This window comes from Gekko japonicus, unplaced genomic scaffold (assembly GCF_001447785.1).
Source record: "Gekko japonicus isolate JY-2015 unplaced genomic scaffold, Gekko_japonicus_V1.1 scaffold3361, whole genome shotgun sequence".
NCBI lineage: Eukaryota > Metazoa > Chordata > Lepidosauria > Squamata > Gekkonidae > Gekko > Gekko japonicus.
The window spans coordinates 97,876-115,256 of record NW_015170374.1 but is presented as its reverse complement, the minus strand read 5'-3'; the positions used below and the strand labels follow the sequence as shown (position 1 = coordinate 115,256).

Genomic DNA, 17,381 nt, shown 5'->3' with positions numbered 1-17,381 from the left:
TTGATGTTTATTTTTGCCCTACATTTGTTACAGGAGAAGGGCTCAAAGGTTCTGTTATATGTAGTGGAATAAATAATCTTCCAAAATGCTTTACAGTGTGAGAACAATGATTTTGTGAAGTAGGTTAGACTGAAAAGATCTTGGTTTACAGTTGCCACTGGTGAGATATAACTATATATACAAATCTCATTGCAATTTAGTAGGAAATCAAATTTGCCTCTGTTTTGCTCCTTAAACAGATGATGAAAATGAAGAGGTTGGTTCCCCTGCTCTGCCTGGCCAAGAATCTCAGGAGTCATCTACCTATGAGTCAGGCAATGCACCCACAAGCAATTACACTGGCATACATATCCCACCAGGCGCTCATGCTCCAGCTAACACTCCTGCTGATTCCTCACACCACGGGTATGCTGTTTGTTCTGCTTCTGATAACGTCAACTTCCTTCGCCTCATTTCTTAAGTACATCAAATGTATAATAATTTAGAGACTGAGGGGAAAAAGCTGTTGGCAGTTTCTGCTCGGAACCAATGAAATGAATGGATGCTGTACAGTAACTCTGCTGTTGGATGGTCCTGGTTAAGAGTGCAGATTAAGTTAAAATCACGCTGTACATTTATCTTTTTGTATTGAGTCTCTTTTAGCTTAATGATACCCATAAATGTCCCTCAGTGGAGATTTCTATTGGTATATGCATCCATAAAATTATTAGAAAGTTACCTGTCAACCCCTTCCAAATTTAAAAAGGAAGGGAAAAAAACAGTGGTGGGGGAACCATCAAAGGTAAAAACTTAAGTCTGTACATTGAGGTAGTGCTACACATGCTTTAAAAAGTATGGCTAGGAGCCAAAAAACTACATAAGGGGGCTTTCCTCCCCCCCCCCCTTTGAGCAGTGGTCCTTAATGTTAAGGACCGCCCTGGATTAGCATTGGAAGAGGAGTCCTCGGAGGAGGACAGCCTGCCCCCAAGCCCCACCCTGCCATACCATCCCAATGAGACAGACTTTCCAGTGCCTCCCCAAAGGGACCCAGAGCCATCACTGGCACCACCCCCTAAGCCAACAGGGCCCTTAGGCCAGGAGATCCTGGCATGAAACCACTCACAACCACACCCACCACAGTCTCCTGAAACACCGTAGGAGAAGAGGAGGCAAAGAGTTATGGCGAGGGTTGAGGCATGGTCCAGAAGCAGGAACGTGTGACCAGGAGCCCCAGGCCTCCCCTGTGCTAAAAAAAAAATGCTAGGAGAAACACATAAGTCCCCACACAGGATCTGGGTCCCAGTACTCCTTATGAGTACGGGAGCTGACTTAGCTGGTGAGGAGAAGCCTAAAGTGGAACTCAGCAACACCTTTAGCAAAACTCCCTATATAAGGCTGCAGAAAGGCTGTAGCCAGTGTGGGATCAACTTGTCTGCAGCTGTGCTGATGAGCCTACCAGTTACCTGCTTGTTTAAGCTCTTGGAACCTTGCTACCTGACCTTCAAGTACTTTTGGATTATAATTCTGGACTGTGCTCATGAACCTCAGACTTCGGACTGAAACGCTAGAACCCTTAATGTTGTGGCCCAGGACTTGCTTCCAACCTGTTGAGCAGAACATCAGGGAAAACTGCATTTTGAAGCTGAGCAGACTTTAAGAAATGGTTTATGACATAATCTGTTGTTCCAAGAATATTTTTTTAATCCTCTGACCATGCCTAGTCCAGTTTATGAGTCTCATTTAATCTTGTCTTTTGAACATACAAAACGGAAGGTTTGGTAGCAGTGACATGAATTTTCTAAAAAGAAATTGAAATATTTTCTACTAACATTGAGAGTCAGCTTGGTGTAGTGGTTAAGTGCGCGGACTCTAATCTGGGAGAACTGGGTTTGATTCCCCACTCCTCCACTTGCACCTGCTGGATGACCTTGGGCAAGCCATAGATCTTCGCTGTGGTCTCTGTGCAGTCCCACATATGGGTTGGGCACCTGTGCACGACTTCGACCGGAGAAACTTCCAGAGCTTGCCTCAGAAATCCTTTTTGCCAGGCTCTCTTCCCGCCCTGGGGAGCAGCCATGCACTGTGCATGCCTGGAGCGGGAGAGAGAGCTGCCTCCCACTCAGTTCCTTTTCAACTGCCTTCGTGTTCACACCTCACACACCTCTGCTCTTTAAATTGCCTCAGCTGAGTATTTTTGACCTTCTTCGGTTCTCTCCTTCGTTCTTATTCTTCCTGCTTCTTCATATTCTATTTAAACTCTGAAAGAAAGAAAACTTTCTTTTCCCCCCTCACTTTGTTTCTTAGTCCGCCCCCCCCCCCCCCCCGTCGGTACGGTGGCGTTTGTATGGAAAAGACAACATTTTTTAAGACGTTTCGTCGTCCAGCTAAAATTCCATCTAACAATGGTCATGATCTTTGTCTGTTTTGTTTGGGCGAAACCCATCGGGTTGATTCCTGCCCCCATTGTGCAAACTTTACCCATCAGGCCCGACAGAATTGAGTGGCCAGACTTAGTACCGTTCTTCTGGAGACAGCCTTGTGCCCAAACATGTCTTCAGCTGCTTCTCAGTCTTCACTTCATCAGAAGCCAGCAGAAAACCAAAAACTACCAAAGCATAAGCCGAAAAAGCATGATGATAAACTGGCGTCAAAATCGAAACCAAAACCTTTGACATCGACTTTGGCCCCGAAGCTCAATCCCGTGCTGATTTCCGGTCTATTGACCTCTACTCCTGTGGTGTCTTCAGTCCCTCCGCCTACTCAAAAGGCCAGTCTTCAGCCTCTGACGCCACAGTCGTATCCCACTGGGCCAATCCTCGAGATTGCCTTGCCGGTCTTCATCTCGTCATGAGTCTCGATCTCATTCCCATCATTCCCACACACCTATCCACATTTTGGATGACAGGGAGCACTTTTTCAGGGGTCGATCCCAATCCAGGTCCCATTATGACCGCAGACGGCTGGATCACCGTCGCTTGCCCTCTCCTTCAAGATCACTATCTGATTATCGATCGTGGTCCCCTGATGTCCGCTACCAGAGGCTGTACTATCCTCGTTCTTACTCCAGGTCTTCTACGCCTCGCTGAGATCGTTATGATCGACTTCGACATACTGAACGTCCCACACGCCGACAAGTTCCTGCGTACTCTGAATGTTTGCATTCTTTTACATCTGTGCATTCTCTAGCACTCAATCAGCCTCCAGAGCTCTTGAGGTCTGTGGATGCTCCGAAGAGTTCTCCCTTAGAACCTTGGTACCATCCACCTGCTGATGACCAGACGCCTATTGATATTTCTCAACCGTTGCGATCACCTTCTCCTTTGTCCCTATCAGACCACTCGGAATCTGGTGATCTTGATCCTGATATTCTACACATCGATGATGAGCCTTGTCGCTCAGGCTCCATATCTTCCACCGAAGGCCTTCTTGGAGCTTGTGACGAGAATGGCTGCTGCTCTTCAGGTCCAAGGCTCTACTGAGATGCCTGCAGTGACTGATGTGGTTCACAAACTCTTTCAGGCTGACTTGCCACCATCTACAGTCGTGCCTCTGCTTCCTGTACACCTCTCAGTTCTCAAGGAATTGTGCCAGACGCCTATTGATATTTCTCAACCGTTGCGATCACCTTCTCCTTTGTCCCTATCAGACCACTCGGAATCTGGTGATCTTGATCCTGATATTCTACACATCGATGATGAGCCTTGTCGCTCAGGCTCCATATCTTCCACCGAAGGCCTTCTTGGAGCTTGTGACGAGAATGACTGCTGCTCTTCAGGTCCAAGGCTCTACTGAGATGCCTGCAGTGACTGATGTGGTTCACAAACTCTTTCAGGCTGACTTGCCACCATCTACAGTCGTGCCTCTGCTTCCTGTACACCTCTCAGTTCTCAAGGAATTGTGGGATCACCCTGCTTCTGTTCCCCCGATATTGAGATGTTATGAGGGCCTCTATAAGATTCAAGAGGGAGTTCCTTTTTACTCAGCCTCCACCGAATTCGATGGTTGTGCACTTGTCTTCAAAGTCTAAGCAACCAGTCCAGCAATCCACTCCGCCCAATCGCGAGGGCCGCAAAGTTGATGCTATTGCCAAGAAAATGTATTTGGTTGCTTCTATGAATGTTAGAATCGATACCTATCTTTCAGCCTATGCCTTTAATGTGGCCACTGCAGTTCGTCCCGTTCTTGACTTGGTCCCAGAGGAGCACCACCTTACTTTGTCGACTGCTTTATCTGAAATCTGTACGATCTCTAAGCAGCAGATCAATTCTATTTGTCATGCTGTCACCTGTTCTTCTAAGGTCCTTGTCTCTTCCGTTGCTCTCCGTCGTCACGCTTGGCTTCAGAGCACCTCTCTTCAACCAGATGTTACATTCCGGATTGAAGACCTCCCTTTCGATGGCGAGGTACTCTTCCACTCTACCACTGACGAAGCTTTGAAGGCTGTTGATGATAGCCGAAAGCAGGCTCGAAACCTTGGAGTCTCGACTTCCACACCTCAACCCCGATACCATTCCTGGAGACCTCACCCGTCTCCTGCAACCACTTCTCAGTGGAAAAAGAGGCCTTATGATTCCCGCCAGTCTCACTGACCCCGGCAGCAGGCCCTTAAGAACCCCAGCAACCAAAACAGTCTATTTGACCACTTCAATTGCCTGCCTTCACCCCTCCCGTTTGGACTCGATTCTTCCCCTTCCTTCCAACCTGGGAAGAAATTTCCACCGACTCCTGGGTCCTCACCATCGTACAGGTCGGGTACGTCATAGAGTTCGTTTCACACACACACACCCGTCCTCCCTCATTTTGTCGTCACACCCCCAGATCCCTCACTCTCCCTGGAGATTTCCGCCCTTCTCGACAAGGGTGCCATCGAGATAATCCCAGAGGTGCAATGAACCCTAGGCTTCTACTCCAAGTATTTCCTAGTTCTGAAATGAGACGGCGGCTTGCGGGCCATCATAGATCTTCAGGATCTAAATCGATACATTCAATTCTACAAGTTTTGAATGGTGACTCTCTAATCCATTCTTCCTCTTCCCAAGTCTGGCTGGCTGGTGTCCATAAACCTCCAGGACGTTTATTTTCATATTACCATCCGTCCCCAACATCGGAAATTCCTATGTTTCGCTGTCGGAAACGCACATTACCAGTATCAAGTCCTCCCGTTCGGACTTTCCACTGCCCCAAGGGTTTTTACCAAACTGATGGCGGCTGTGGCTGCGGACCTTCATCATCGAGGGATTGCCCTTTATCCCTATATCGACAATTGGCTTCTGGTTGCCCCTACGGAGAACCAGCTAGCCCAAGACGTACACTCGACCCTCTTCCTTCTTCGTGCCAACCTACCCAAATCGACTCCGCCCTACTCAGATCCTGGAGTTTTTGGGCCACCCGCCTTGATATGACCACCAAGACCGCCTTTCTTCCAGAATCGAGAGCCTCGGACATAATCTCGCTGGTGTCCGCACTCCAGTCCTTTCTCTGACAATCCGCTCGGTCCATCATGAGGCTCCTGGGCTACTTCACATCCACAGTCTTCGTTGTTCAGCACGCCAGACTCAGGATGCATCTTCTCCAACTTTGGCTTCTCCACACTTTCGATCCTCTCTGGAGTCTGTGGCACAAGATCCTTTCGATCCCAATTCCAGTCATCGACTCCCTCTCCTGGTGGTCCTTTCCTCAGCATCTCCTCTCCAGCATGCCCTTTTGGCATCCTCCTCCACAGATTTTGCTGTCCACAGATGCATTCCTCTGGGGTTGGGGAGCCCAGTGCGGAATGCTCTCGACCAAGGGGACGTGGTCTCATCAGGAAACCACCTTTCACATCAATGCACTGGAACTGCAAGCCGTTCATCTCGCTCTACGATCCTTTCTCAGCATCTCCTCTCCGGCATCTCCTTCCTCAGCATCTCCTCTCCGGCATGCCCTTTTGGCATCCTCCTCCACAGATTTCTCTGTCCACAGATGCATTTCTCTGGGGTTGGGGAGCCCAGTGCAGAATGCTCTCGACCAAGGGGACGTGGTCTCATCGGGAAGCCACCTTTCACATCAGTGCACTGGAACTGCGAGCTGTTCATCTCGCTCTATGATCCTTTCTTCCGATACTGCGGGGCAAAGTCATCCAAGTTGCCTTGGACAATACCACCACTGTTTTCTATATAAACAAGCAGGGCGGGACTGCCTCTCTTCGCCTCTGCAGAGCGGCCATCGATCTCTGGAACTGGTGTCTCCACCATTCAATCATGCTTTCGGCGATACACATCCCAGGCATTCAAAATGTCGATGCCGATCGTTTGAGCCGTTCAGGAACGTCGGACAATGAATGGTCCATCCATCTTCGATACCTGCGACCGGTCTTCCTCGACTTCAGTCGTCCGACCGTTGGCAGCTTCGCCACTGCGGAGAATGCTCACTGTCGCCTCTTCTTCACCAGAGGTCCCCCGTCTGCTCGATCTCTTGGAGATGCCTTTCTTCACATGTGGAAGGGAACCCTGTTTTATTTCTTCCCGCCTATGTCATTCAGAAGATTGTGGCCGATGCCACATCCTGCATTCTCATCACGCCCTGGTGGCCACGCCAAGTATGGTTTCCACACCTCCTCCATCTCTCCAAGGGGAGGTTCTGGCCCCTGCCTCTCATCTCCAATCTCCTCTCTCGGGATTGAGGCAGGATCCTGCACCACAATCCGGCCTTCTTCCGGTTGACTGCCTGGAAGATCCTGCACTAGACTTTCCACCAGAAGTGTCTGAAGTCCTCCTTAATTCAAGGAAGCCCTCTACCCGTACTGCTTACCGGTTGAAGTGGAAGAGGTTCCAATCTTATGCCTCCCACCATTCCTTTGATCCAATCCAGGCGTCTCTCCATGAGATCTTCTTCTATGTTGTCTCCTTGAAGGACTCTGGCCTCACTTACTCTTCCTTACGGGTCCACTTGGCAGTCATCTCCGCGTACCATCCCTTGATATAGGGCTCTACAGTTTTTTCGCACCGTCTCACAAAGTCCTTCCTTAAAGGTCGTCTTCAGCTGTGTCCCCCGCGAAAGCCCCTTGTACCTTCGTGGAGTCTCACTTCTCCTGACTCAACTGATGACTAAGCCATTCAAACCAATGGCTTCCGTAGATCTTCAGTTACTCTCATGGAAGACGGCCTTCCTGATTGCAATTATGACTGCTTACCAGGTAGGGGAACTTGCTGCCTTTCGAGCTGATCCCCCCTGTACAATTTTCCATAAGGAGAAGGTTGTTCTCAGACCAGATTCCTTCTTTCCTCCCTAAAGTCGTTTCTCCCTTTCATCTGTCTCAGTCGTCTATCTTACCTACCTTCTTAACAAACCCAGTTGACGCACCTCAAAGGGCCTTACACTGCCTCGACGTTCGCAGAGCGCTCTCATTTTATTTGCACTGGACAAAGCCTCTTCATAAGTCTCCTAGGCTTTTCGTTGCCTACGGTCCCCCATCTGCGGGGGAGCCGATTTCGTCTCAACGCTTATCGAAATGGATGACTTCCACCATAGCCCTTTGCTATGAGCTGGGACATCAACCTATTCCTCCCTGTATTACTGCCCACTCCACACGGGCAGTATCGACATCGACGGCTTTCCTGGTGGTGTCCTGTTAGAAGACGTCTGTGCTGCTGCTACGTAGTCTTCGGCATTGACCTTTGTGTCCCACTATGCACTAGACGTTAGAGCTCGACAGGATGCTGCATTTGGCCAGGCAGTGCTACGATCTCTCTTCGCTTGATCCTTCTGCTTCTTCAGGTAGGACCTGTGAATTTAAATCATGATGCTGTGTCTTAACAAATATTTTTGTATCTTTCAGCTGCCAGCTCCCTCCTCCAACTGGTTCAGCTCTTGTACTCACCCATGTGTGGGACTGCATAGAGACCACGACGAAGATAAACAGGTTGCTTACCTGTAACTGATGATCTTTGAGTGGTCATCTGTGCAGTACCATAATCCCACCCTTCCCCACTGCTGGCATCTCCTGATCACTTACCTTAAGTTGATGGGACTTACCTGTAGTGGTCAAAGGAACTGAGTGGGAGGCGGCTCTCTCCCCCACTCCAGGCATGCGCAGTGCGTGCCTGCTCCCTAAGGCGGGAAGGATTTCTGAGGCAAGTTCTGCCAAAAAGGATTTCTGAGGCAAGTTCTGGAAGTTTCTCCGGTCGAGGTCATGTGCAGGTGCCCAACCCATGTGTGGTACTGCACAGATGACCACTCGAAGATCATCAGTTACAGGTAATCAACTTGTTTTTCTGGCACAGCTGTTCTTGAAGAAGAGCAGTTCCCTTGGAGCTCTCTCAGCCCCACCTACCTCACAGGGTGTCTGTTGTGGGGAGGGAAAGGGAAAGGAATTTGTAAGATGCTCTGAGACTCCTTTGGGTAGTGAAGGGCGGGGTATAAATCCAATCTCCTCCTCCGCCTCCTTCACAGTTTTAGAAGTAGAAAACATAAAATGATGCTAAATAAGAACACTAACATAGTCTGCAGTCTTATGTACACTTGGTAGTAAACCCAAATGAACAGCAGGATCAGGAATTAGCCCTGAATCAACATACTTAAGATTATGTTGTTACCCTAACAAGTATATTACCACTAGGAACTTTTTATCATTCTATAAAATATTGACAGGTTCTAACAAAGAGGGATTCCAATGATTTCCTTTCCATCTTCATTATAGCAAAGTGGTCATAGGTGGGATTATTAACTCTTTGAAATAATAGGAGATGGCTAGCCATATGTTCTATTTCTTAACTCTACAGTTTTTCTTCATCATGCAGTGGCATACAGTGTCCTTGTGTTATTTTTATGATCTAATCTCTTTATACAAGTGTTTCTGTTTTGAGTAACAGTTTCAGTGGACTTTTTGAATTTGTTTGAAGCTTTGTAGTCGCATATGAAACTTTGCAAATGCTAAATTATGTATAAATTACTGGTTTAAAGTTTTCTAGAATTATTCTGAAACATTACACTTTGCCCCCCAGTTCCAGTTCAGATAGTTCCAAGAGTGTGCAGATAGAATAAGCCAAGTAGTAATTTCCTGTTAGTGTATGAATTTTAAAAAGCTTTGATAGTGTTTCTGTAGTCTTTTGTACCAAACAGCATGCTTCTTGGACTTATCCTGTCTTTAGTCTTGTAAGAAAGTCACAGTGCAGTCCTACTAAGAATCCTACTGACATCTGCTCAGTGGGATTTGCTCCTGGGAAAGTGTTTTTAGTACTGTTAGGCTGGAAGACTGGTTTGAATCAGCTGGAGAATCTCCATGTGTGGAGTCCCTTATCCCCTCCTCCCACAGCACACTTCTTACTCTCCACCTGTGCTGTTCTTGGGAGTGCCTCGTGCCTCTGGAGCAGTGTTTGGGGAGCATCTGCAATGAAGTCATTCTGTGTGGATCCTTTCAGTGGATCTAAGCCATTGATGTGCAGATGACGGTATTTCTCTAAATACACTCAAACTTCTCTCTTGAATTACCTACAGGTGTGACAAGTGCTTCAATTCAACCAACTCCTCAAAATGTCCCCATCGTAGATCCTTCACTTTATGATGTTCAGCCTGCAGGTGCGTAAGTCTCCGGAGGTACTCAAATGAAATACATGAAGTTCGAAGTAGGGACATTATTCTCCCTGCTTTTCCCTTGCTTTGCGGGCTTTCTCTGAAGCAAGGGTGAATTGAGGTTTCAGACAACATTTAAATGAAGGAGGACAGAAAGGGATAGTAGGCCCTAGAAGAATGCACTGCGAAAATCCCAGTTTAGCCTGCAGAGGCAAAGCAGCCCCTTTCACACAGCTAATTTGTTGCTAGGAAACAGGATCTGCAAAGAGAGCTTCTGTCTGCAGAGGCAGTGTCACATAAGGGAACAAACTGGGCACTCAGCCAACAGATATAGCTCATCAAAGAGAAACAGCCAATCAAAACCACAGGAAAAGAAAGAAGGCAAATGGCTTAGACAAGATGTATCCCAAAGAAATTGCTGCATTTTGGCAGCCAAACCATGGTAAAAAGTCAATTTGAAAAGGACTGATCCACAGGCACCTTCCAGGAGAATATGAAGTGTTTAAAATATCCATTTATACTAGAAATGTCTTATTTACATTATTGAAAAATATTTATTGTAAAGCCACTATGATTGTTGGCGAACCCAGACCCTGGTGTGTTCTTTATGGTCTTTGGGTACTCCCATGAGGAGATTGCCATAGAAGACATATCTACTGTAAAGGTAAAGGTTCCCTTTCTCGAAAGTCAGTCGAATCCCACTCTAGGGTTGTATACTAAGGCACCTGATTGGCAGCATAGTTCCATTGAAACTGAACTTAAGAATGTTTAACTCCATTAGAGTGTGGAGTAGACTTAGTATCCTTGAATCCTAGTGTTTGCAATGAGCAAAAAATACCTAGCACCAGCAGGATGTACTCTGTAACATAGCAATGCCTCCACAGTGGCAGACATGCAGTGGAGACAGAAAAGAGAGTGAAGAGCTAAGCCAGTATCTCCATTTTGAGTACACATTCAACAAGTTCTAAGTTGATAGTGTTCACACTGTTCCCAGGAAACCATGGTAGTTCTCAGTAAGATTGCTAGTAATGGTGGACAAGCATTGCCAAACAACAACTGTCTCATCCACTACCATTCTTATTCCTGCAATGTGTAGGTACAGGGGAGCATTGTGTCTGTTCTAGATCACGTTCTGAGATCTCATGTATCAACAGAAAGGCTCAATGAGCTTAATTAGAGTGTGGCATGAATTGATTGTGCCCTGTGGAATATACTGCAAAATACACAGGAGTACGGTGTCAGATCCACAGAGATTCCTCAGCAGACATTCGCTTGGTTAAGTGTCTTCTATAGCTAGAATATTTGCACAATTCTGCTCTAAGGTTCAGAAGTTAACATTGCTCAAAATATGTCCAATTTGTCATAGTTCAAGGAGAGATAGCGGAAGTCCTGCATAACTCTTCAATTCGGAGTGCTCTCAAGGTTTTTTTAAATAATTAGCACCCAGTTACTTGAATGCTGTTTTTATGTATGACTTCTGCAAATAGAAACTTGAAACCATCCATAGTCTTTTGTTCACAAACAGCAAGTAGTTTGTGAATCTTATTCTGCAAGTTACCACATTCATATATATAAACTAGGGCATGGGGGATCCACAGGAGAATCTCATTTCCCCAGTCCCTCATTCTTTACCTTTCTCCCACCATCAGATTTCCCTTTTGCTTCACTCCCATACAGATGTACCTTTATTCCTATCTGTAACTTCCTTCTTTTATTTTCCCTTTTAAAAATTTGTCTCTGTCTCCCACGCTGACACAACTCATATTTGGAATCCTCAGTAATATTGGTATTGGGTTGCCTAGTAACCCTGAAAATGGACAACATAGTATCAAGGGCATACTTTTCTTATGGAAGCAGACATTGCTTTGATGATTTTTTGAGTTTGCCTAACCCCCAGTGCATTTGTTTACATTTCGTGTTTTTCTATGCTTCTCCTAGGCTTGTGGGGAAAATCTCCCCAATTTGTTCTTGTCCTTTTTAATCCACACTTTATGGTCTGGTTCAAAATTAGATTTAATATCTGCTTCAGTGTACAGTCTGCCTTTTCCATCATGGAACTCTTAAAAAACTTATATAAGATTCTCTGGCGATCTCCCATCCAGGCATTGGCCAGAACCGAATATTCATAGCCTCTGCAGAGTTGTTACAGCATGGGTCCTTTAGCCATACCCATTTTATACTAAGTGGAAAATAGAGACAAGAGGCGGCTTGCAAGAAGCTTGTGGGGAGAGGGCATTTTCCTGCCTTTGCTTCCTTTCCTCTTCCCCCCTTCTCTGTCAGAGTTTCCTCCTCTTTCTGCCCCCACCACTGATCTATCATTCTTCCCTAATGCTGCTTCTTCCCTCACCCGCTCAATGTCAATTTTTCCTCCCTCCCTTACCCCTTCTCTAGTAATCCTCTTACCCCACTTTCTCCCCTCACTCATTGTATGTCAGTTTGCCCCCTCTTACCTTAGCCCTTCTCAGACAATGTCCCCCTTCTGTTCCCCCGCCCCTTCTCAATCTGCCACTCTTTCTCTCCCCTCTGTTTCTCTTCCCCAGACAATCTCCTCCGTTCTGCCCACCTTCAGTCTCCCTTCTTTCTCTCTCCCACAAGACAACCCCCCTTTTTCTGTCTTCCCCCCTCAGACAATTCCCCTTCTGTCTCTTTATTTCTCCACCCAGACAACACACCACCTTTATCTCTCTCTCTCTCCCCCAAGACAATCCCCCTTCTCCCCCCCCACCTTTGAGCCTGCCGGCAGCAGTTCCTGGGAGCAGCTCCTAGCATCTGCTGCAACCAGGGCCAGGGCAGCTCCGCCATCACAGCAGCTGCTGCCACCAGGATTCTGGCCTCCACCACAGCAGCAGCCAGCTGGGCCCCACAACGTTTTAATTTGGGGGGGGAGGGGGATTTAAACTCCAGTGTATTTTTTAACATTTTAGATTTTTCTGAAAACCAGAAAAATCAGTTTGGGGTAAGAATGGCCCTGATCTGCAAATTTAGATACCCACAGACGGGGGTCACATTTGAGAAATAGTATATAGGCAGCACTTAAACGTGTTAAGGTTCAAAAGAGGATTTGGATTATTTCTGATCTCACATGTTTATTACATGTTTTTAAATCTTTTTGAAAAGCAGCTGCCAATTGGATGTTTCTATAGTACTGTAAAAGCTTCAGCTTTCTTATGAGAGCTTTTTATCTTGATCCAAGCAGTGGCTAAGCACACGTGCAGAAACAGGTCTTCATGCATGCCTTCTCTGCTAAATCAGTTATTTACACGAGGAAGTTGCATAATATAGCTCACATACTGGATAGTATAGACTGAACCCTAAAAACTCATTACACTGTGTTAATTTGTTTTTTGTTTGTTTTTTTAATATTCAGGTTACGCTCTATATTTGCAACCATAAAATTACTGTTTTGGTATTAACTTGTGGGTTTTTATTAAATGTCTGTAATCTCAAAGAAACTAGCATGCAGCCAGTTTTTTCAATAGGTACAAACATTCTCAGACACCAATTTTTATTATAAACAATTTTCCTTCTTTTTCTGTGAAATATATGCATTTTCAGCTTCCAATTTCAGTTCCTTGCTGCCTAGGTTGAAAGATTCATCATTAGTGGAAGTTAACTGTAGACTGTTAGATTTCAGTAATGAATATAACTACTATGCTAATATTATGTTTGGAAGTGCAGAGGGTCTGGCTTCTTGCAGACTACATGAGGCATGGCTTTTCCCATGTGTCAATATTTTTGGTATTTCAGAATTTAGCTCTTTCAAATTATGCAGGTTGAAAGCAACTACCACATATACTAACACTTTTCTAAATGTTGCTTTTCTTGAAATAAGTGCTCAAGTTTTCTCTCTCTTTCACATGCACATGTTGTAAGCCCTTTCCTGAAATGTTGCTATAATGGTATCTGAAGCAGCCCTCATAATAATAAATAAGACCTTTTGTCAACAGAACATGTAATAGAGTAGGTACTGTAAAAATAAGATTAGATTGGTTAATTTAGGCTTTGTTCCAGCAAATCTGTTGAATACTGGACTGATGCCTTGCTGTTTTCCAAAAGAACGTTTTTCAAGTTGCTTTTGGCATCATAATATGAAAAACAAAATGTCCTTGAGTTGGCCTTTAGGGTAATTTGTTCTTGCCATTTTTTTTTCCAAAAAGAGAAGAGGTCACCATTGACCAAAGTTAAAAAGTTAAAAGTAGATTTAATACTGCCATCAGGTACAGATGCTAGTCTCTTTGATGCAGTTTTAAACTTTGCATTATTTTAAGAAAGTTATAACTAGCCCTTTCAGTTTGGTTTCTTAATTTTATACAATACAGATGAGTTATTTAATGTCATGTTGGAATGTCCATTGTATGCACTGAATACAGAGATGCTCGACTTCTGTTAAAAGAAATGAGACTGAAGCATGCATCATTTGTAAAATAATATACAAAGTGCCTTTACTATAGATTCAACTGTCTTGGTCTTGCAGTTTTCCCAGTTCTAAGAGAACAGCAGTTTCAAATTGAAAACTGATATAACTGTATTTGAGGAAATTATATTTACAGGCCAAAGTATGCCTGAGATATCCCCTGCGTTCCATTATCACCTCTTAAAACTGCAGAGCATTCTTTTCCACTTTAAACCTGTGTTGCACAAAGACAGTTGTGAAGATGCGTCATTGTCAAAAGGTCCTAGTATATGCAGAATACTTCCCCTACTGGAGATTTAACCAAAGTATCTTGCAAAAACTTTATGGGACTTTTAATATCAGTTGTCTTTTAGTGATTAGAGCCAGTGCTGTATGATGGCAAGAGTACAGTGTTCATAAATATTATGTTTTTATATGTTTTTATTTATACCAAGCATTTTGGGGTAAGGGAACAACAAACCAAATTAAATAAAACTTTTTCTGTTGAGTTCAAATTAGTATGTGAACTATAACCCACCATTACTTTTTGGGCTTTTTGGCCTCTTGTGTTACCAGAGAAGAAGAAAAGCGCATCTTTCTCTCTTCTGGCCACCCCCTCTCCATGTATCTGACGCTTGGATATAGATGTAATTGCAGAAATTGATTTCATACTCTGTTGCCTACATGTTTGCTGTCAAATAGCAATACATTACATCAGCTCAGCCAGTGTCAAGACAGAGGAAGCCATAAAAAGCAAAGTCGCACCCTAATAGAGGCTTGTTTCATAGCACTAGTTATTTATCATACCACCTTCCTTGAGGCAAGCATGAAGCTGAATACATAAAAATACATAAAGCAACAAAATGTGAACTCAAAAGCAAAACATTTTAAGTGAACAGTTCTAGCTAAGAACTACTTAAAACAGGGTCAGTCTGAAGATTGTATACTGTCTTTCCTCCTACAATCTCAGGATAGTTTACATAGGGTTTCTTTTTCAAAGGAGAAAATTGAATGTGGCTGTCTGCTTTTAAAACTTGTTTTATGTTGAAATTTGTACAGTTCTATCAAACCTTAATTGGCTAGCAGTTAAGCTGGGAGTACTAACAGTGCAATCCTAAACCAAGTTACCTAAACAGATTGGCTTTAGAAGGGTGTAACTCTGCTTGATTGCACTGTTATTCTTGCTTTATAATTTTATTGCAAATGAGCACCCTGCTATGTTAATATAAAGGTAAAAATATTCTACTGTTTATACTACAATGCTGGTGTGTTAATAGTATCAACTACGTGTTTGGCTCCCTTTCACCTACAGGGAAAAGAAAATGTGGCAGTGCCCATATCTTGCATCAGGGAATGAGGGTATCTTGTAACAGGGGACTTTCCCGTATTTAGACAAATTATACAGAAATGGCATGAATAGCTTTACTTGTATTTCAAGCTGGGGGAAAAAAGAAAATGTAAGGTTAACGCATGAGGCACTGTTCTTGTTTTTGTGCAGATTGTAACATGATTACCCTTAACGGGCTAAAGTTTTTAAAAGCCTTCCTTAGTGGCTTCAGATAAAGGGCAAATCTCTCTCAACAGTATTGGCTTACTCATAAAGGGTACCAGATGACTTTAGTATTCACTGCTGATACTAACAAACCATTTCAAATTGTTGAGTAAATATGTATTTCATGTAATTTGCTGTGACCCCAAAGCTTAGTCATCTATTTTTATTTTCACAGGGGAAATTCATTTGACTCCTGAAGATTTCGCCAGGGCTCAGAAATACTGCAAATATGCTGGTAGTGCTTTGCAATATGAAGATGTGAGTGCTGCCGTTGAGAATCTACAGAAAGCTCTCAAGTTACTGACTACAGGCAGAGAATGATGCTTTTGTCCAACAGATTCATGACTGGCACCTAAAGAGCTAACAGTCCATTACTCCTGCTTTCAACCTGTGAGGGAAACAGTTGCACAAAAGCATTTGATTTCTTGTGACAGCAAAAAGAAATCTGTGTGTCTGTATAAGATTCTTTCCATAGACTAGTGTGGCGCTATAGCCCCTCACCCTTCAAATGTTGGAATAGAGGAATAAAAGTGATCTGACTACCATAGTTTAAATTCTGGATGCCAGTTCGTGGCATTTCTAGTTCATGGCTATAAAATGCCCCAACATTTATCTCGTTCATGAAAATGTTTATATTCACAAACTTGGAAGAAGAAAAAGGAACAGTTTTGAAAACAAAGTACACTTTTTAATTGGATATTCATATAATAAAACATGCCGGAAGAAGAGCTGCAGATGTTTTTTTTTCCCTTTTATTTTGCTGGGGGGAGGGAACTGTTATATCAACCATAAAAGCTTTAAAGATCCCCTAGGCAAACCACTGTGTTCTTGATCAAAGCACTCTTCCTCTTTATGTGGTTGGTTTCATTTTGGAGATGAAAGATGATAATACACCTCAAATCTAAAATCTAGATCCAAACACCTGAATTTTGAGAGAATGTGTGTTTGCTGGCAATATTGGAGGAGAACATGGCTGTAATGGGAAGATGAAATATTTGGACTTGAAGGAAGTTGAGAGTTCATTATTCACATCTGCTGTTCACCCAGAGAAAGATTTTTTCACAGTCCCTGATTTGTATACTCCACTAATATGTTGAATCCTCTATAAGTGTTGTTGAATTAGGAATATGCTAAACATGCATTTATGCTTTTAACAATAAATAAAAATCTTTTAGTATCAAAAGTGAATACACGAAACTTCTTCTGCTAAACAACATTTCAATTTTAAAAAATTCTACTAAGACTGTTATATTCATCCCCGTCTTGTGTGAAATGAAACAGTGACAGATTTCACTTTTTTAGAAAAGGAGAGGACCTTCTCATACTTAAAAAGGCTGATACATTGTTCAAGGCTTATGCTAACTACAAGGAAGAGCATGTTGGGAGCAGTGTTCATAATATCTCTGAGCATTTTAATTGAGCAAGGTCTAATTATAAGACAAGTTTATTTTATTTTTTTCCAATTTCCCCTGTAGGGTTGGTGCTTGATTTAGATGGCTCTGAGAATGATAGTTTCACAGCTTCAAGACATTTGTCTTTTGATAAGATCACTGATGTTTTTCTTCAGCTGAAGAAAATGATACTCTTCCAAATACACTTTATATTCTTCTTTGCAAACGTGCCGCTATTACAACAGTTATTGGCACCTGTTCTAAAAAGTTTGCTCTGACCATATATTTAATATTTATGTAGCATTTGAGTATTGCAAGCACTTCTCATTCATTGACTACATTCGGACACCATGGACAAACTTCACTTTAAACTCTTAGAACATATACCCCTCCTTCCACTTCTTGTGTGTGCTATACCAAGATCAATGACCTCCTAACTTAAAATTGACTGCAGATGGTTGTACAATCAAGTGTAGTTTGTTTGTTGCCTACAGACCAAGTTTCTAGACAGATGTTT

At 43.7% G+C, this 17,381-nt stretch overlaps 1 protein-coding gene across 2 annotated transcripts in view; it reads left to right on the top strand.

The window, feature by feature from the left end:
• VTA1 (vesicle (multivesicular body) trafficking 1) overlaps nucleotides 1-16,630 on the top strand; it is a 52,433-nt gene extending 35,803 nt beyond the window's left edge. The window contains exons 6-8 of one of the 2 annotated variants that reach the window (XM_015418243.1): nucleotides 240-407; nucleotides 9,448-9,534; nucleotides 15,649-16,630. In XM_015418243.1, the coding sequence (XP_015273729.1) occupies nucleotides 240-407; nucleotides 9,448-9,534; nucleotides 15,649-15,794 (401 nt within the window). In that variant the 3' untranslated portion in view covers nucleotides 15,795-16,630. The remainder of the gene's footprint in view (nucleotides 1-239; nucleotides 408-9,447; nucleotides 9,535-15,648) is intronic. The other variant, XM_015418241.1, reaches the window with a different exon arrangement.
• Nucleotides 16,631-17,381: the final 751 nt, after the last annotated feature.